This window comes from Dinoponera quadriceps, unplaced genomic scaffold (genome assembly GCF_001313825.1).
Source record: "Dinoponera quadriceps isolate SergipeBrazil2010 unplaced genomic scaffold, ASM131382v1 scaffold1115, whole genome shotgun sequence".
In the NCBI taxonomy this organism is placed as follows: Eukaryota; Metazoa; Arthropoda; class Insecta; order Hymenoptera; family Formicidae; genus Dinoponera; species Dinoponera quadriceps.
This window is the reverse complement of record NW_014555233.1, coordinates 153,297-173,622: the sequence shown is the minus strand read 5'-3', so window position 1 is coordinate 173,622 and position 20,326 is coordinate 153,297. Positions and strand designations below refer to the sequence as shown.

The 20,326-nt window shown below is 44.7% G+C and overlaps 1 protein-coding gene across 1 annotated transcript in view; it reads left to right on the top strand.

Moving 5' to 3' along the window:
- Positions 1-450: 450 nt before the first annotated feature.
- LOC106743653 (myosin heavy chain 95F) overlaps positions 451-20,326 on the top strand; it is a 22,504-nt gene continuing 2,628 nt past the window's right edge. Inside the window, exons 1-15 of the mRNA XM_014617706.1 lie at positions 451-614; positions 2,067-2,302; positions 12,317-12,510; positions 13,205-13,278; positions 13,363-13,492; positions 13,579-13,743; positions 15,229-15,641; positions 15,725-15,984; positions 17,051-17,208; positions 17,290-17,454; positions 17,661-17,884; positions 18,059-18,250; positions 18,352-19,335; positions 19,428-19,567; positions 19,942-19,986. Of these exons, the coding sequence (XP_014473192.1) occupies positions 12,330-12,510; positions 13,205-13,278; positions 13,363-13,492; positions 13,579-13,743; positions 15,229-15,641; positions 15,725-15,984; positions 17,051-17,208; positions 17,290-17,454; positions 17,661-17,884; positions 18,059-18,250; positions 18,352-19,335; positions 19,428-19,567; positions 19,942-19,986 (3,131 nt within the window). The 5' untranslated portion in view covers positions 451-614; positions 2,067-2,302; positions 12,317-12,329. The remainder of the gene's footprint in view (positions 615-2,066; positions 2,303-12,316; positions 12,511-13,204; positions 13,279-13,362; positions 13,493-13,578; positions 13,744-15,228; positions 15,642-15,724; positions 15,985-17,050; positions 17,209-17,289; positions 17,455-17,660; positions 17,885-18,058; positions 18,251-18,351; positions 19,336-19,427; positions 19,568-19,941; positions 19,987-20,326) is intronic.

Genomic DNA, 20,326 nt, shown 5'->3' with positions numbered 1-20,326 from the left:
CTGACACCGCCCTACAAAGAACCTGTATTATTATCAACGGCTGAATATCGTATCAGCAGCAGCTCCCTGCACGCTTGTACTTTGAACGCGCCGCTGAAGATACCGTTCGATCGAGCATCCGAGAAGCATTCGCGATGATCCTACTGCTGCGGGAAACAGGAAGATGAAGGCTACCCTGACCTGCCGTCGAGGCGCAACGAAGACGGCAAACTGGCCAAAGTGACGGTTACACGTGGCCGAGGATCGAAACTCTTGCTCGGTCGAGATTCAAATCCGCCGTAACAGGTATTACCGCGACACCGCGAGATGGCGCCAGCCAGCCCGTTAAGTCGCGTTTTGAACACTCCGACCTGCAGTTCCGGAGTCTCCGTTACGAGTCGCCACCGTCGTTGTTCAAATCGAGCTCGCGATGTGTGTATTTACGATTCGACGGCGGTCGAGCGGATATTTTACTTTCAACCGTACTGCGTCTCGACGATGAACGATGCGACGGAGCTTTATTTCTCCGATTTTCGTACGACCGCACACAAGCAGCGGGCAAGCGGGATCGACGAATCGCACCGTCGGCGAGGACGAGAATTCCAGCTGGAATTTCATCGGCTTGCGCCGGCCAGGTAATTCAAACAGAGTAACGTGGCCGTTTCCTTGCCGCCCTTCCCCCTCCCCTAATCGCCGTTCAACGCCATTTCCACCGCCTTCGTTCCTTCTTTCCCATCATTATTCGTCATTCGTTACTTCTCATTGTCACCGGAGTCGGTTATCGATGAAATGAACGCGGTCAATTGAAGGGTTCAGCGCGTCGAGTCCGCAAATTGCAAGGCCCGCGCATTGAATATGAACGATCCAAGCTGGCAAATTACAGGCCGGCTTTGTCCTCGCGCGCGCCCTGTGTTCCCTCTGTCTCGACGGTTTCACCGTCGTCTCCGCGTCACCGGCAACGGTAACGTCGGCGCATGCGACGTGATTTGTGGGGTCCGCTTTTCAAATTCGAACCGCAACCTTCTCAACGGATCGCGGATGTCACTGTCGCGTCGTTCTTGTCGCCTCGTCCCATTCGAATCTCTCGATTCTCCTCTTCCGTCAGCATCGTGATTGGCGGAGCGGCACGTCGTTTCGCAACGGGTGACGGCGCAGGAATAACGCAGGAGTCCGCAATTTGCCAGGCTCCCTTCGAATTTCAACCGTTGCGGCCTTGCGAGTCACGAATATGGCGTCTGCCAGCGACAGAGGAACGGTCTAAGAGCCGTTTTAAATGACTGAAGTATAACAACTAACGTGAATGAAAGGCTCGTCTTGAATGCTTGAGAGACTTACTTGTTTTTCATATATTTCAGATGCCCCTGAGACGTATTTTCGACATTTACGAGATTGGATCCGAAGCCGAACAGTACAAACTTTTGAAAGGTGTCTTAAGCCTTCTGCCGATGCACAGGTGTCCGGATACCTCATTTCGAATGACACGCGAGTCGGCAAACGTATCTCATCGGCGCGAAACAGGTACATCAAGGACCTTTGTTCGAAGACTGTTTAGATAGAAAAGAATGTCCGAGGTATAACAGCTGCTATAACGTCGTTCTCACGTCAGCGTCATGAGCGCCGAGATACCTGGGCGCCCGGCGCATAGATGGAAAAAGGTGGAAGATAAAACATCGGCAGAAAGGTTCAATACATTCAAGAGACTTTTTTTAGGTTGGCTTTTAAGACACCTTATCTTTCATTAGGCTCATTCAAATGTCTCGATCTTTCGAGTACACATTTAAATCGCCGTCGTATCTCGTTATCCGATAATCGGAGAAGAATTCGGTTGTAGGAAGGGAATAATTCCAGTAGGAGGTTTCTATTTCAGTCAATCGCGCTCAGTTGCCCCAGCCGCGTTTTAACGCAGCTGGAGTGCATGCACGAGTTGTTTTCGGCCGCGGTAACGGGGAGGGGGTGGTATCATTTCTCGCCTCCGAATTTGTATCTCTCGTTACCGAGTTTCCTGGTCCACGCATTCAGCGCGAACTGAGTTCTCCTCCCGTGCGGAAAGTCGTTCGGTTTTCAACGCGTCCCTGTGTCTGTTTCAGAGGCGAGCACCGTCGCGGTTTGAAGCCGGGCGACGGCAGCGCACGATCTACGTGCGCTTGTAAGATCGTCGCCGTTTGCCGCGTGGCATCGGCGGAAACGGCCGTGGATCGCCGAGCCCGTTCGCTCGCTCGCTCCGAAGCGGCGCCGCGGCGAACGCGGCAGCAGTTGCATGTCGGATTTTGTGCCGCGCGTCGTGTTTCGCCCCGCGGCTGGCTTCGCTCGCCGAGAAACGGTGGTAAGTAAATCCGCCCTTTTAACTCGTCTCTCTCTTTCTCTCTCACCCGTCCGTTCCGGTCGGTCGACGCGCGCGAGGCACTCATAGCGCCGGCGATTGCACCGGGTTAAGCGCACCTCCGCACGAAATACGCGCGTCAGATCGTTTCCTTGCCAGATGTGAACTGATAACACGCATTGTCCCGTGTAACGTTACCGTCGACGTTCGGATCAGCCGGGCCAAACGGTTGAGAGCGAGCCGACGCGCGGTCTCCGGCTGAACCGAGCAACCTCGTAGGTAAATAATTGAATACTCGTGAGTAAATAATTGCTGTCGGACGTCGGATCCCGAATCACGTCCCTTCGGGTGATCGATAGTTTCGAGTGACGAGTCTGTTGAAGCTCTCGTTTCTTCCCGAGCAACAGCTCGGCCTCTTTCGGATGGACAAGGTCGGATTTTGCGCGCTTAAGGAAAGCTATTGAACGGATTATTCGCGTTCGCTCGGGGAGACATCCTACGTTTATCTGCGTGTCCGATAAAAGTCACAAGGCCACTTCGTTTCTACCGAACCACTGCTGCACCCGTTCCTTTTCCCTTCGCTAGATAATACGCTCGCCTCATTCTAAAGCCGAAAAGTGCAATCTAATTCAGGTATAAAACGAAGAAACCTATAAGTCACAGTAGCGCTTGAGATCGATGACGAGCGGCCGGTTGAGAAAAAAAAACCACCCGGTCAGGATTCTACGTAATCCATCAGCGGTGCGCCTTTGCGCTAACCGGGGAGAGTCGGTGTAGAAATGCAAAGTGCCGCGCGCTCGCGCGATAGGAATTTTTGTGCGCCGCCAGTTTATCTAGTCCGTGATTAGGAGAGTGGAACGAGGCGCAGCAGGTGCGCCCATGCAAACGTTGACGGCGCGTGTGAATTAGTGTGTGAACCTGCGCGCGAGCTCACCTCTCCGTCGCGAAACTATCGGCGAATGTATGAACAAACGGGGGGGGCGAGAACGAAAAGGGGACGAAAAGGGGAAGCGAAGTTGGAAGGAAAAAAAAAGAAGAAGGGAAGGAAAGAAAATTACCTGCGCTCTTCACGCATAATGCGCGACGACACGACTTGCACGCACTTGTACTGCGCGAAGCACCATCGGTTGCGAAACGCGAAGTGAAACGAGTGAGGGCACTTTTGCAAAACCGCGGCAATTACCGTCGTGGTTTCGCGACGTACTAAGGTTTTCCGCGCGTTCTCGCGGCCCAGCGCCCGTCCCGAGGGAGAACGAGGGACGATCGCGATCTCCGGTCGATCGGGCGCGATAGCGATTTTGATTGATAGCGACTGATAAGCGTACGGAGAAGCGCGTCGGATAAGCGAAATCGACGATCGGGAAAGACGCGCTTTTTCGCGTCTGCGCTTAATTAAAACCGCCTGTGTGGTAATCTTTTGATCCTCACTTCCGATCGTCGCGATCGCCGTGAAAAATCCGTCCGATCGATCAGCGCGAAATTCATGTGAGAGCCCTCGTTTTATCTGGTATATATCGTTTTATCCCTTTTATCGCGAGATTGTGACTGTTCGCGCACAAACCGCCGCTCCTCCGAAGCCCGGCTTTAGTCGTTCGTGCGACGTGTCGTATTAATTACCGGCCACGTCGTTGCCCTTAATCGGGGCAGTTAAATCAATTTCGCGATTCTTCGGAATTCTTCCCGGGCGGCCTGCAGATTCTACTCGGCGTCGAAGCATATTTCGCACAATCGAGTTCGATTTCGCATCTCCCAGGAGACTGACTTCTCGGAAACTCCGGGCATGTGGTGTTAAAATTTAAAGGTTTTGTGTTTTGCACCTTTTACGTCTTTTGTCGACGACGTCCGATAAGTCCGGATCTGTAGATAGTGTAGTAAGCCTTTAGACTTTACTCTTGCTGTAAGCAATAAAGTGTAGTGTAATCTATTGTAAAAAGTATTTCCCGCTGATAAAACTTACAATAACGCAAAAATCTTGGGAATTGCGACACTCGATAGCGCTGAAATGTATTTATTAGAAATTACGTTACAATTTAGTGCTTAGCGCAAAAGGCTGAAGGCTTAATACACACGAGAAAAAATTAATCTTAAATAAATAACAGATATTCTCATATATAAGAAAGAAAATTATAATTTTAGAAGATCTTTAATCTTGATTTGATCGAATTTGTATCGATGCAAATATTACTTGCACTCAAAGACTAAAAATCTTCTAAGAATATTATAATATATCGAATATTATAATATAAAAAATATCATAGTATTAAAGAGATACTTTCCGTATGAATAAATAAATAAATCATTTCTTGTTTATATATAAGAATATCGATTGTTGATTTAAGATTATTTCTTCTCGATGCACCTATTGTAGATTTGGACTAAGAATCAAGTACATAAAGTCAGAGCTCTCTGTTGACAATTCCGACCTTCGAATTTTCCACAGAGTGTATCCAAAACAAAAGAGAAAGAAACAAGTTCACAGCTTCAGCATGTAGTCGGTAACTCTTGAACGTGAGTGAATCGAAACCGGCGATAACGGCGTACGCCGTCTTCCACTCGCTTGTCTCTTTGGCGAAAGTAACGCGGCGAAAGTGAGTTAACAGAATTGCGATTACCCTGCACTTGCGCACCTCGAAAAGTCTCGCTGTCATTTAGCCGCTCTTAGCGACGATACATAACGCGTGTGACGTTGAACCTCGTTACGCAACCGCGGAAAAAGGATCGCCCGATCACTCTATATATGTAGAGGTGCTAGCCGTGAGAGACAGGAGGATGTTCGTGACTCATGTAGTCTCGATCGTGTATACTTAAGCGTGAATCGTCGCTGCTTCCGATCGAATCCATCTCATTATTAATAATAGACGTTCTTTTTCCACACCAAATCGTCCGAAAATTTTATTATTACATTATGAGAAACATTATAAAAAAAGAAAAGATTCGTCGGAATAATTCGAATCGAGTTAAACATACTCGATTTCAGAGTCCTATACGAACTAAATGAATCTGATACTTCCCGAGTCGAAATTTTCGTTCTACATTAAATCCCCGAAGGTCTTGTACTCCCTTTGATGTTATAAATGGGAAGTTACTTCCGTTTTCTCCATTTGAGGACTTAATGTAAAATTAAGTCGACTCAATGTAGGGTCAAAATTTTGACTCGAGTTTTGGCAAAATTTTGGTATTCTTTTGATATATCTCGTTTGCGTAGGACACAAAATAAACTTAAAATTCCGCTCCACGAGACGATCATAAAGCGGATCCAACGCATTATTAGTCGTACTCATCGTCTGATTTACTTAACCTTCCAGCCAGTGGAAGAATTACTCGCATTATGTAGTTAAATCATGCTCTTGGTAGTTGAAAGAACGTCTGTTGCGTCATACGTACAACTATGTTTCGGTTTCTTTCGGAGCCTTTACCGTTGATTAAATTTTGTAGTTGAAATTCTCACGTCGGATTATTGGTCCGACTGGAATTACTTACTTATTTTCTCCCGATCGCAGTTTACTTCCTGGCAACAGAATTTCGCGTAATCCGGAGACTTAATTTTATTTACTCGATTCTATTTCGTCAGTGTAGTTATGGATACTATTAGTAAACTAAAATCTCGGCAGTACCGCGTGTTAGTAAGTTTTTTAAAATTAACGATAACATTTTCGAGTAATCGATAAGTCTCAAGTGATTTCTATAACATGCTCTCAAGATTACATCAAGATTAAGAATTAAAGGTCTGTGTACTAAAATCTCTGGTAACGCGTTTGACGATAATATATTTCGAAATAATACACCGAGCTAAATTAATGACAACAGTTACGATTATTTATCGTTACCGCAAGGTCGCTCACTGACACTCGCTAATATTTCGAATGATTGATTGATTTATTTTTTATTTTATGGTTCGACGTTCTCGCAAGGACACACACGACGGAACAACGTGCAGCAACGTTTCAAATCAGATTTCGAAACAAGACTACTCGAACTGCTCGCGAGATACATCGCTCCATTTAATCGGCGTAAAATGCCGAGTGGAACTCGGTGCAATGAGAAATCACGGGGCCCGAAAGCTCAACTCACTACACTCGATCTAATCACCGAGTGTTCTTGATGGCGGTGATAGTGCGAAGGTTGTTCCAATTAATGTTAAACGGTCTGCAACGATGAAATATCGTCGTGATCGAAATCAGGAACCTGTCGTGCGCGGCGAATTACGAACTCGTTTAAATCCATCCCGAGTCGAGGTTGCTGGGAAAAAAAAGAAGACAGGTGACGTAATTAATTTTTTTAGGTTTTCGCGATGTGGAATAATTTTTCGTTCAGCTTTTGGACTGAAGCTTCGTTTTTTGTTGGGCTGGTTCCAACGTTTCGTTCACATCGTGAACAGTTCAGTTCATTTCATCAAGAGAGAGAGAGAGAGAGAGAGACAATCTGATACTTGATATAGTGTCAGATGTTCATGAAACGTTGGAAGCAAGTGAACGTACGCGGAAAAAATTAGTTTTAAATCAATGATAGATACTTTCATATATAAGCAAGAACGTTATCTTCTTAGAAGATTTTTAGTCTTAATTTAATTGAATATGCATTGATGCAAGTATTACTTACATTCAATTCAAGATTGAAAATCTTCCAAGAAGATTGCAATATTCTTACTTACATATGAGAATACCTATCGCTGACTAAAAACTATTTTTTTCTGTGTAGTAAAGTAGTATTTTATGTGACTCCGAAAGAGACAGTTAAATCCACAACACACTGAAAAACATAAGCGATAAATAGTAAGCAAATTGACCAACCACCGTCGATCATTCCCCTCACAGTCCAGAATAATCGATAATGATCGAGCAATTTTCTTACTGCTCAAGTCTCACACTGCTTACGTTTTTTCCGTGTGCCACAGCCTTCACCGTATCTTCCACGATAGTGATTGCTTCTTGATACTCAATCATTTCAATATTTTAATATTCATAACGATCGCTCAATGATATTTCACGAGCGATCCCGGCGACGTGGATTCGGAATCCGCGTGAGCTGGCTTTTCCCGTACCTGCGAAATTCTCGCGAGCGCTCACGCGTGTCTCCCTGTTTCTGTATGCCGGTCCCATCTGCCGTTTCCTGCTTCCTCTCGCGCCTCTTTCATTCCCTCCCGGCTTTTCGAATTAGGGGGGGACCCGCGTCGCGCTACGCTCGTTCCACGCGGCGAAGGTGCGTTTCGATTAAAAGCTTCGACCTCGACTGCGTTAACTCGCGACTAGCCGTCGTTAAAGTCACACGCGTAAAATGCAGGCGGACCGGAACCACACCCGACACACGCGCGCGGAACAATACGCTTGTCTTCGAGTGTCCGTAGCGATTTAAACGCCTCGGCCGAGGTGCACGGTGAAAAGAAAACCGGGAGATCGATACCTTCGCCACGCCGTGGATCACACGGAAGGGAAAAAAATGGATAAACCGCGGTAGGAAGAGCAGCGAGGAAGACGACGACGCACATCTGGACGTTACGGTTTCTTCTACTATATAGGAGAGGAAGGTGAACGAACCGATCCGAGCGATTCCCTCTCTCTCTCTCCTCTCTTTCCCTCTTTTTCTCTCTCCTTGCCTGCGATCCACCTTGCTCCACCGGCACGCAGAAAATTGCCTCTTAGCATGCTTAGAGACGCTGCAACGCGTCGTAACAATGTTGTTCGCTTCATTCGGGTGTATCGTCGGCGAGCGCTGGCCGATTATCAACCTAAAAAGCGGTCCTTACTTTAATCGTCTTCTCGGCGTCGTTTACGACGTCGCGCGAGCGGTGTGTAATTTATCGTATTCGCGGATTGCACGATGCATCGCGCGCGCCGCCGTCCTCTCTCGCGATGTCCTGGGGATCGATGCAAGGATATACCGGTGGCTTTTACCGTTACGATATCTCTAACGGGATGCAGAGAATACGACAGAAAGAACAAGGCAATTCGGAGCCTTTCTCGCGCTTTCCAGATCGACCGCGTACACTCTCTCTCTCTCTCTTTCAGTCGTTGCCTCGAACGATTTCACTGTTATGTGCCGTATAATATAATAGTAGGCGAACGTACGAAATATTGTCGTATCGGAGATATTTTTTTATGCATATCATATGGAATATATATTTTGTTTTTGAATTCGTTCCAACGAATGCAATTTTTAAATATTTAAAAATTATTAAACACAGTCGGTACAACGAGTGGTGATAACGAGCAACGAGCGAAAGATGGAAATTGATTTCGGTAAACAGAATCGAATAAATGCATTTACATTTTAACGGTGCTCACGTTCCGATGCAGAAGCTTTAAGCCTGTATCAGCCTACACTGAGAGTAAAAATCGTCAATCTCACTGCAAATTATAGTCATTTCCGGAACCAACCATGTTTTATATTATTCTACCAACAAAGTAGTAACGGCGATATGTATAAAGTTATTGTCAATAATACCATACGCAGTAGCACTCATTACTAAAATGCGTTTCTTGACTATTATTTCACTCTGTATGATTATAGTCACGAATATCGGAATATCAATTTTTCTCAGTGTGGACATTGCAGATTGAGGATTGCGAATTAGAAATTAGAACTCGACGAGTCAGCTAGATTCAATCTCGCGCTTTGTTCCGCGATTGGCTAAATAATTATTTTTGTATAATTATAATTATAAATACCGGGCAAATTTTGTTCTCTAGGCAGATATTGCAGGTTGAAAACTGCACATTCGAGACTTTTTAATTATATACACTGAAGGATTTTTCCCGTTAAAAAAGATTATTATTATTATTATTATTATTATTACTAGACTTAGTTAATTTCGATTTCGATTTGCTTCGTCTTGGTTTGTCGAGTATCAAACCTCAGTCCGTCATCCTCAGTCAGCAAACACCTGGTCTGACACGGGCTTTACACGTGTGCGGTGCGCTCGCGTGCAAACGTGCCGCGGGGTTAGCGCACCGTGCGCTGCGACGCGCCGGCGGCTTTTTCGAAATTCTGTCACGGTGGTTTGCGACGCGTGCAAAACGCGATGCAGCGGCTCGTGACGACCTTCGATCGCTCAGTGACTGTCAATTGTCGAAGACCCGTGACGAATGTGACGCCGGAAAATACACGGAACAGCTCGCGGTTGTTTTGTCAGGACGACGACGAGGATGATGGTGTCGTTTTGTAGCATCTGCCTGCGATTTTATCGCGGCTCGACCGACCGCGCGTGATCCCCGACTGTGTCCGCCGCGCATGCTGAACTCGAAAATCGTCGCAAAAATTGCGTTACGTAATCAGGAAAATCGTCGGCGGCCGTCGCGCACGTCGGACGAAAATCGAGCAGCCGGCGTTACGCGAATCAACAAGTGTCGTTTGGAACCAGACGAGCCCGGCGATCGTGAACTTCGCGCATTCGAACAAGGATAATAATGTAAAAAAGTTTGACAACATATTTCCGAAACATCCTGTGTATAGTCAATGGAAGGGAAGTCGCAACATCTTTTTATCAACGAGTTTCGCAACACGTTCGCATCCAAGAGGAAAATGTGTTATTTAAATAATTCCCAGAAGAAAAATTTTCCTGTTGGACACTAGCCGCGCTCTGAAGTTCATTGAGATAGGTGTTGCAATCTTCCTTCCACTGACCGTGTATATGTGTGGTCAGTCATAAAAACGTTGTTACTATCTTTTCTTGATAAGTTTCAGTCATGTGTCCACCAGTAGGAGAATTTCGTTCTCAGTAATTCTCGAGACATACGTTTTCCTATTAGATATGAGATACGTTGCGAAACTTATCGAAAAGAAAGCGTCTCAACTTTTTTATAACTGGCTGTACACTGAAAAAGAATCACACGAAATATCTCGAATCGAATAATGTAATATATCAAAAACCGTTTCCCGAGACGAAGGTTGAAAGGAGAGAGAGGAGCAGGTGAGAGACTGTAATCGTGCATTAACGTGTCGCATTTCCCGCATGCGTCGTGTTTCTTAAACTCCTGAATCAACGCTGACGCGACAGAGACATTGTATAATCAATGAACAAAACACAGTCCGGCGATATTGAGTTTGCCGTTTAAACAAAGACTCAGGAAGGGTGAACGTTTACACGTGATGCAGCTGCATCTTACATTCGCACAACGACGAGTTCGCCACGATTATTCCGGATTTCATTTCGCAACGTGGATTTTTTCCGTTATCGCTTATCTCGATGACGCGTTGTGATAAGCGATAACCCGAAACCGGTGAATCTCAATTTTAGCCTCGCTCGCCAGAACGAAGGTGAAGAACGAGCGAGCGAGCCGAGGAACTTACCTGCGGACCGTCGTAAATCCATATTTTTCGGAAATGGAGATTACGTTTATCGAGCTTATCAAGATTACCGTAGGTTATTACGCTCATTGAACTTATTGTAAGCTTATTATAAGCCCCGCGATTTTTGGAACGGATAATCTACATTCAGAAAAAAGGAAAAAAGGAGAAAAATAAGAGGCGGACTTAAAACGGGCAGGCTATTTAATTCCTCGCGGTATTAACGCTGAAACGTGCGCTCAGCTTATCTGCTAAGTTACGGATGAATTATCAATCACTGATAAGCCTATGCTTCCGATATTACCGTAGAATTTCTTCGTCGCGATGCCCGTTCTCTCGGGAGCATTCAAAATCGGAAACGCGAGCGCCTTTGTCACCGAACGAAACGGACGGTTTTCTGACCCCGCGAGATAACGATGCGAAAATTATGTCGTCGCCGTGTTTGGGAAAGCCGCTTTTGAACAATGACTCGTTACCGTTACCCGAAGAATGGGAGATTGCGTCACCGTTACCAGTGAAACAGAAAAATAACGTCGTCACCGAGTCGTTACTGAAAAAAGTAACGGTAACGACGTTACAAGTGACGCGTTACTGCCCAACTCTGATCGTGGCGCGTTCCCACGTATGACGACAACGCAACCCGCATTTTACTCACGGTAGCCGATTATCGCAGGCATTTATCTAAATTCGTCTAACCAGCGAACGATCTAACGTTAACCTTCACGGACGCGGCTTATCCTCGCCCTTATCGACCGTGACGGCACTTTTATTGCTTCTCCGTCAATAATGCACCGCTTGGAATAGAAGCGAGAATCGTCGACGCGGGTGGATGAGTGCCGGATTCCCATCGAACATACGTGTCGATGCGCCGGATGTCGAACGGACGATTCGTTCGCCGGAAGTTCCTTCCCCGATGGAGAAAGTGTCCGCGTCAGCAAAAGCCCGTCGTCGGCGGGTCGCGTACCGTAAAAGTGCGCATTATCTACGATTTATTCCGGCGCTCGCTCTCGTTACCGGGGAATTTCACTTGTTCGGATGTCCTTTCAAATACCAATCCTTCAGCCAATTCGCACAATCGAGGTTTCCCATATAGCGCTATAATATTTTATTGCAATCTTTCTGAAGACCGACGCTTTATAGTTGTTACAACTTTACAGCAGCGTGTGGTAACATTTCGCAACGTATATATATAGAATATTACAACGTTTCATTGTGTAATATTTATACAATGTTCCTGCGACCTTTCTGTGCTGTCTGGTTCCCTCTTCCTCTTTGGTGTTTTCGTGACGTGATACATCTACTCTCTGCAAACGTTACGTGTTTTCTCGTAATTAAAGCTTCGAATTGAAATTCTTAATTAAACCTCGCTTGTAATTAGCCGGCGAATAATCGCTCTCATAACCGATGGGCTTCCCTCGAGCTTAATTTGCGGAAGGATCTTTGTTCCCGACCGCTAATTGCTCGAAAACCAACAATGTCTCGAGACGGAGACACCGACTTCGCTCACAGATTAGCCGAGTCGCGCGCGCGATCGAAAGAAAATCCCCCGCGCAATCCTCATAAATAATTTAATTGTACCTCGTTAGAAGCGCGTAATCTTTATTGTACGGAACGTATTTCACGAGCGTCCTGTACTTTCTCTCGAGTACAGACGCGGGAGATTGTCAGCCAGTCGACTGGATCCCAGGATCGCGGAGTTGCACATCTCGACGTGTGTAACCGTGTGTGTTCCAGAGTAAGACCCAACATGGAGAACCAGCAAGTGTGGGTCCGAGACCCCCAAGAGGGCTTCATCATCGCCAAATTCACGGACATGGTGGACGGGGACGCTCTTATCGTGCCGCTCGACCCGAAAAACCCACAGCGCACCTGCCCGTTAGACGAGGTGTATCCTGCCGGCGAATACACTAAAGATGTCGAGGATAACTGTGAGTGAACCACCTTGAGCGTCGAATTCCATCAAATGATATGTATTAGTCCGACGTGTCGCGTGAAGACGAGTTCGGAATGATTCATTTGTCGTAAGAAGGAGAAACGGATCTCTTATCGAAATGGTCTAACTCTTCCCACAAACCACGTCCTATTTTCTTTCTTTTTACATAATTGTGTGAAGCAGGCTTAGTTTGACAATGTGGATACAGAAAAAATTTACTGTCACGCATACGTTGCGTTACATATTGCCACACTGCTAGCGAACGTGTTAAGTATCAAATCATAACACGCGAGTGCATGACCAATTAGAGCTTTAATGCAAGTTATTTTTAAGGTATCAAAATTTTCAATAAAAAAATAATAAAATTATATATATATATAATAAAAAATATTGAAAATTTTTATATTAAAGCGTTAAAATATGATATACTTTGTGTATTAAGATATCAAAATTTTAAATATTTTAGGAGCATAGTAAAAAAAATAATATATATATATATCTGCGACCGTTTACAGTTGTGGACCCCTTGATTGTTATTACACCGTGACTAACTTATTTCGTCCAGTTTATCAGAGATTACTATCGCACGGTCACGCTCACTTCTCACGGGACTTTCGCTCTTTTGCAAAAGAGCGCTTTCACCGATCCCTCGGCGATTGTTGTTTTTATTTTCTAAATTATTCCGTCAGGCGCCCTCATGTACCTGAACGAGGCCACGCTGCTGAACAACATACGCACTCGTTACTTCAAGGACAGGATATACGTGAGTAGTCACGAAGGTGCCAAGGCTCGCTCGCTCGTTCATTGGCGGACTCTCGGTCACTCGCGTTTAACCGTTTAATTGCAGACTTACGTCGCCAACATCCTGATAGCCGTGAATCCGTATTGCGAGGTGAAGGATCTCTATTCACCGCGGACCATCAAGGCTTATCAGGGCAAGTCCTTGGGCGAGACGCCACCGCACGTCTTCGCCATTGGTAACGTAACCGTTTCCCCGACCTTTCCCATCGTTAGTGCGACCGAACGCAGCGACAGTACAGTTGCCATTTCCGTTTTCTCGCAGGCGATAAAGCGTTCAGAGACATGAAAGTGCTGAAACAATCCCAGAGCATTATCGTATCCGGTGAATCGGGAGCGGGAAAAACCGAGTCGACCAAGTATCTACTGCGCTATCTCTGCGATCTCTGGGGTTCCACGGCCGGACCGATCGAACAAAAGATCCTCGATGGTAAACAAATAAGCGACACATACGCAGGGAGGGGATTTTATACACGGAGAAAAATCATTTGTTGACGTAGCAACTTTTACGTTGTCGCAACCAAACCAGTTATTACATGGACAATGAAACGATTTGTCAAGTATACTTATTCCCATTCGTCATTCCCTGGACTATTTTGCTGAATGTACAAATGATTTTGCTGTAAGAACAAATTAGTGAATGTAGAAAAACATGTAATTATTTTGTTTTAACAACAAACTAACGTCTTTTAAGGACGAACCCAGTAGGCAAAAAGTCATTAACATAATGTTATTACAATTTTATTTTGAAACTTGTAACATTTTTAGATATATAGTTCTTCGTGTTGTATACAACGTCATTGTTGATAATATTTGACCAAAACATTAAAAATAATATTTCTACACTATGATTTTAACATTTACGAATATTACATCATCAAATAACAGTTTCAAAACATTTATAAAATATTATATCAAAATGTTTATAAAATTTATATGAAATCAATGTTTCAAAAGATTAATTTAATGTTTCTTGCTTATTGGGGATTCACTCGGCAGAATATTTTCTATCCTGACAGTAAAACCGTTTCTTCTCCAATTACAAATAATTCGTTAATTTGATTAGCTAACTAAATTTTATTTGCTTATCCGCCAAAATAGCAACATTATTTTTCTCCGTATAGTAAAAAAAATTATACCAAACAATATTTTATAACTAAGAAACATATCGACATTTTGTCTAAATTTATTTATACTTTAGGAACTATTCATATTTTAGGAATTAAAGTCTATTATTAAACAATTTACTATATTTCTTATCAAGATAAAATCTATTGATAGTCTATTCTTACACCGTTAGTAAACATGGTAAAAAATCGAGAAGAATTTACGTAAAGGAGAAAAAACTATAATATTCTCTTCATGTGATGAAAATCTCCAAAGAATGATTTCAATTGTAATCAAACAGTAAATAACCGTGAAACGATTAGAGCTGTTAGAAGACTAATTAAATAATTGGCAGCCAATTAATCTCCACCGACATGAGTTTTCTTTGTAATAAGATATTATTATTATTATTGTATTCTATTCACTTCTGCATAAAGATATTATAGTATTCTATTCTCTTCTATATAAAGGATATCTCTCATTGTATCTTTCGAACATGAATTAAACAAGATACTTCAACTGTGACGTATTCCTCATAAATTTTCATGAAAACTATAAATTCACCTGACTTTGAACCAGTGTTGCGTGTGACATTAATTTTTTTACATATATTTATTATTCAAAACAATAAATTAGCAAATTAGCCGAAATATAATACATTTTCATGTTTTTAATATTAAATGTATAAAAAATAAAAATCCCAACGCCAACTGAGACTTTTGAACACCAGATGCATTTATATAATTTTTTTTATAAATCTCTCAGAGCCAATCAAATTTTATAATCATAAATCCTCGCTCTTCTTCAGCAAATCCGGTGCTGGAAGCGTTCGGCAACGCTAAGACGAAACGCAACCACAACAGCTCGCGCTTCGGCAAATTCATGGAGGTGCACTTTGACTCCAAATGCCAGGTAGTCGGCGGCTACATTTCGCACTACCTCTTGGAGAAGTCCCGGGTCTGCCTGCAGAGTCCGGACGAGAGGAACTACCATGTGTTCTACATGATGTGCGCCGGCGCGCCGGCCGATCTGCGGGCGAAGCTGGGCATCACCAAGCCGGACGACTTCCACTACCTGAAGAACGGCTGCACCCAGTACTTCTGCGACGCTAACTCGGAGAAGCGGCTGAATGATGCGCAGAAAAGCCGCGAGCAGATCCAGAAGGGCAGCCTGCACGATCCCATCCTGGACGACGTCGAAGGATTCAACGCTATCGACCAGGTATGTTTCGCACGTAGATTTGTCTGCGCGCCGAGCGATCCGTCTGCAATTTCCTCATTCTTCGCTGCATCCGCGACCGAAAGGCGTTCACCCGGCTCGGCCTGACGGATGCCGAGCGCATGGAGATCTACACGATGGTGGCGGCGGTGCTGCATCTCGGCAACATCACCTTCGAGGACAACCCCGAGGACACCAAGGGCGGCTCCAGGATAACCGCCAGCTCGGAAAAGGCGGTCGTGGCGTCCGCGAAACTGCTCGGGGTCGACCCGGAGGAGCTGCGGCAGGCCATGGTCTCGAAGGTCATGCAGACCAGCCGGGGTGGCATTAAAGGAACGGTCATTATGTGAGTGTTTAAGTTATCATTCCAACGGAACGGAGATACCAATTGATATTCTCTCTTCTGCATGATAAGAATTTTCGTGTTAAATTCAACACATTTTGCACGTTCCAAACGGCCTACTCAAATTTTCATGTTAATTTAACGCAAGGTAAATATGTTGCAAAGTAACGCAAATATTATGTCGGAAATTAACACAAAATTAATATGGTGATCGACACTGAAGTGTAAAATGTGTTATTTCAACATTTACACGTGTTGAATATCGACACAATACAAAATGTTGAGATAATATAAACACAATATGTTAAATTAAAACAACCTTTTCGTATCTTTCTCGCCTGGAGAGCTTACCTCTCATCTTCATCGTTGTCTATTAAGTATATAAATTAATTCGGTGCCTTTAGTTTTGCCAATTTCTACATCTATAATAAGCATCTTACATCTAAATATTTTTCTACTGATGTCCGAAAAATTTGTCGATGACTTTCATCCATCTTCACTTTAATATTTCTAGATTTTTTACTTTCAAATACTTAAAACCTTTTCCTTCTGTACTAATTATCTTATATCTTTTATTATATCTCACACCTGAAATTTTATTATTCACCCATTGTCTCTGTAAATCCCCCTATTTATTACCTTTCCCTATGTATTTACTCTTTCACTTTTTAGAAGAACAAATTAGTAATAGTGGTAATTAGTAAATTAGGAAAACATATTTTGCTCTAACAGCAAACTAACGCGTTCCTAAGTACAAATGCTAATAATCGGCAGAATATTTTCTTTCTTGACCAACATAACTGTTTCTGCTATAATTATGAATAATTTGCTAATTTTGTTAAATTAACTAAATTTTATTGCTGTCGCAATGAATATGCGGTAGCAACGATGGTTTCCACAAAATTGATTTTTTTCGTGTAACGGAGATTATTTCGTTAATTAAAATTACACACCTTTCATTGATAAAATAAATCTTGATTTCTGGTAACGAAAGCGCCGAAATTAGTTTACACAGCTAATGTTGTCGCGATTTTCCGACTACGTTTACCGATTCATCCAATCGCGGTAGGGTGCCGTTGAAGGTTTACGAGGCCAATAATGCCAGGGACGCGTTAGCCAAGGCAATTTACAGCAAGCTATTCGATCACATAGTCGCTCGTATCAACAAGAGCATACCGTTCAAGGCTTCGAGCTACTATATCGGCGTATTGGACATCGCAGGATTCGGTGAGCCGATCAGTTCCCATCGGGTTAATCGTGACCGGGTTAACGGCAGCGTCACGACGCACTCACTTTCGTTTCTTGTAGAATACTTCAAGGTCAACAGTTTCGAGCAGTTCTGCATAAATTATTGCAATGAGAAGCTCCAGCAGTTCTTCAACGAGCGGATATTGAAGTACGAGCAGGACCTTTACGCCCGAGAATCGTTGAACGTGCCGAAAATCTCCTACGTCGACAATCAAGACTGCATAGGTATCGGTGGAGCGAGTTGAAAATGAAAATTGCGAAAAAGCCAGAGAGCGTTTGATGAGAAAACACCGGACGAGATCTTAACGTGCAAATAAATTCCCTCCTTGCATATGAAGTACCACTTCCTACGTAATCGAATTACTTCGGATAAAGTAATAATAGGCGAGTCCGCAGGAAGCAAGTGTTACGCAAATCATGCTAACTTTCAGATTTAATCGAGTCGAGGAACACGGGTATCTTCAGCTTGCTGGACGAAGAGTCGAAACTGCCGACTCACAGTTTCGCGCATTTCACCAGCGAGGTTCACCGAGCCTGGAGCGGTCATTTCCGCATCACTTTACCGCGAACGTCACGACTGAAGGCTCATCGGGAATTACGAGACGACGAGGGCTTCGTGATTCGCCATTACGCCGGCGGTGTCTGCTATCAAACGGTAAAATAGCGAATTGCCCGTCCAGAAGCTGCGAGCGCGTAAAGCACCGTCATAAACAGTGTCTCTCAACGAGGTTGTAACTTTTTTGCGCGCCTCTCGCACTTCGCGAATTTTTACCGACACGTCACCGATCTCGACCGAGTCTCGGCTGAGCGCGTTTTTCCAATTCGGCAGAACCAGTTCATCGAGAAGAACAACGACGCGCTGCACGCCTCCTTGGAGGCGCTCATTCAGGAGAGCGGCAATAAATTTCTCAGAACGCAGTTCGCCAATTACTCTTCTCAGAAGGGGAAGCTAACCTTCATCAGCGTCGGCAGTAAATTCAAGACGCAGCTCGGTGAACTGATGGACAAGCTGAAGAGTAACGTAAGGATGCTTCCTTTCTCGTTGATGTTCTTTCCGTTTACACTCTTCTACAGCGGTTCTCATTAAGCGCTTCGCCTGCCTTTTTCTCCTTCTTCTTTCAGGGCACGAATTTCATAAGGTGCATCAAGCCGAACAACGATATGGTGGCTCATCAGTTTGACGGCAACAGTATTATGAGCCAGCTGCGTTGCTCGGGAATGACTTCGGTTCTGGAGCTGATGGAGCACGGTTACCCCAGCCGGGTGCCTTTCCACGAGCTCTACAGCATGTACAAGTCTTACCTTCCGCCGGAACTCGCCAAATTGGACCCCAGATTCTTCTGCGAGGCGTTGCTTCACAGCCTGAAATTGAACCAGAAGGACTTCAAGTTCGGCATCACCAGGGTCTTCTTCAAGCCGGGCAAGTTCGCGGAATTCGACAGGATCATGAAGTCCGACCCGGAGAATCTGCGCAAACTAGTGGCCGACGTGAAGAAATGGCTACTCAAGTCGCGGTGGAACAAGATGCAGTTCTGCGCCCTGTCGGTGATCAAACTGAAGAACAAGATCATCTATCGCCGGCAGCATCTGATCGTTCTACAGAAGACGGTGAGGATGTACTTCGAGAAGAAGAGGCACCGACCGAGGATTCGGGGCACGATGAAGATCAGGAATCTGAAGAAGCAGCTGATACGAATGGAGGAAACCGCGGGCCAGCTGAAAAATCGGGAGAAGTCGTCGCGGGACATGAAAAGACTCGAGAACGACCTGGAGATGGCGATGGAAAAGATCAAGCGTAACCCGAGGATCACACCGACGGAGATAGACGGTCTCTACACGTCCCTGGTGAATCAGGTGAACAAGCAGATGGCCGATCTGCAGGATATGGTGAAACAGGAGAAAGTCGCCGAGGAACAGGCGAGGCTGCGGAAGATTCAGCAGGAGCTGGAACTGGAGAAGAAACGGAAGGAGAATGAGGAACGTAAAGCGAGGGAGGAGGAGGAGCACAGGAAGAAGAAGCTCGAGATGGAAGCTAGAAGGAAGATAGAGGAGGAGCAACGGAGGAAGCAGGAGGAAGAAGATCAGAAGACCGCGGCTGCTCTTCAGGTTTGTCGAGTTTCATGTTTTCCTCGATTGTAACAATAACGAGACAATTACGACAATAATTGTCAAATTATTCACTTATTTGTTATTTAAAGGCCCAACTGGAGAAAGAAGCTATGGAGGAGACTCGGTATCGGGAACTGCTCGAACAAGAAAGAAGAGACCACGAGTTGGCGGTGAGACTTGCTCAAGAATCGAACGGACAAGTGGAGGATTCCCCGCCGCCTGTGCGAAGGTAAGAAGCGGATAAAGAGTTTCGCTTGTTCTCTGGTAAAAGAAATCGGCGGCTCTAGATGGTAATCCGACATAGGAACAAATTAGTAAATCAATGATATATCGTTGATAAAAGAGTTCGGTTAACCAGGAACGGAACAACCAGGTGCGTTTTGGTTGAAGGGAACAGAATTTCTGGTTATAAGAACTACATTTAGAGTCACAAGAGTCAGAAATTCTGTTTCTCTCAACCAGAACGTATCTGGTTGTCCCCTTTCTAGTTGATGCAGATCTTTTTTTCCGCGACTATCACGCCATTCCAAATTCGACGGCTTTCGTTCGCTGCGCGACAGAGCGAGAACAGAAATAAAATTGTCTTCTATTAAAATTACGCAGTGGCTCCGACGTGCGAGTGCCCACGAACAACAACAGGCTGATAAGGTATCGTATTTTTCGCGTTTTTCGCACGAACCGACAACTAACAATCACCGAGAGATTAGCACTTTTCTCGAGTGAATTAACACTTTTGCTGCTCGTTATCTCTCTCTCTCTCTCTGTGTTTTACTGACCGATTCATCGGTAAATCTCCCTCAACGAACAAATTGTTCGAAGAAAGCTCATCATTTGTCACTCAAGGAAGCCATCGTGAACACGACGGTGTATCTTCGCACGTTTAATTAATCGATAGAAATCATAGCCGTAAGAAGGAGCAAAAAGAGGCTTTTTCAGGTTTTCTCGTTTGGATTTCTCGCATCATCATTCCTCCCCCCCCCCCCCCCCC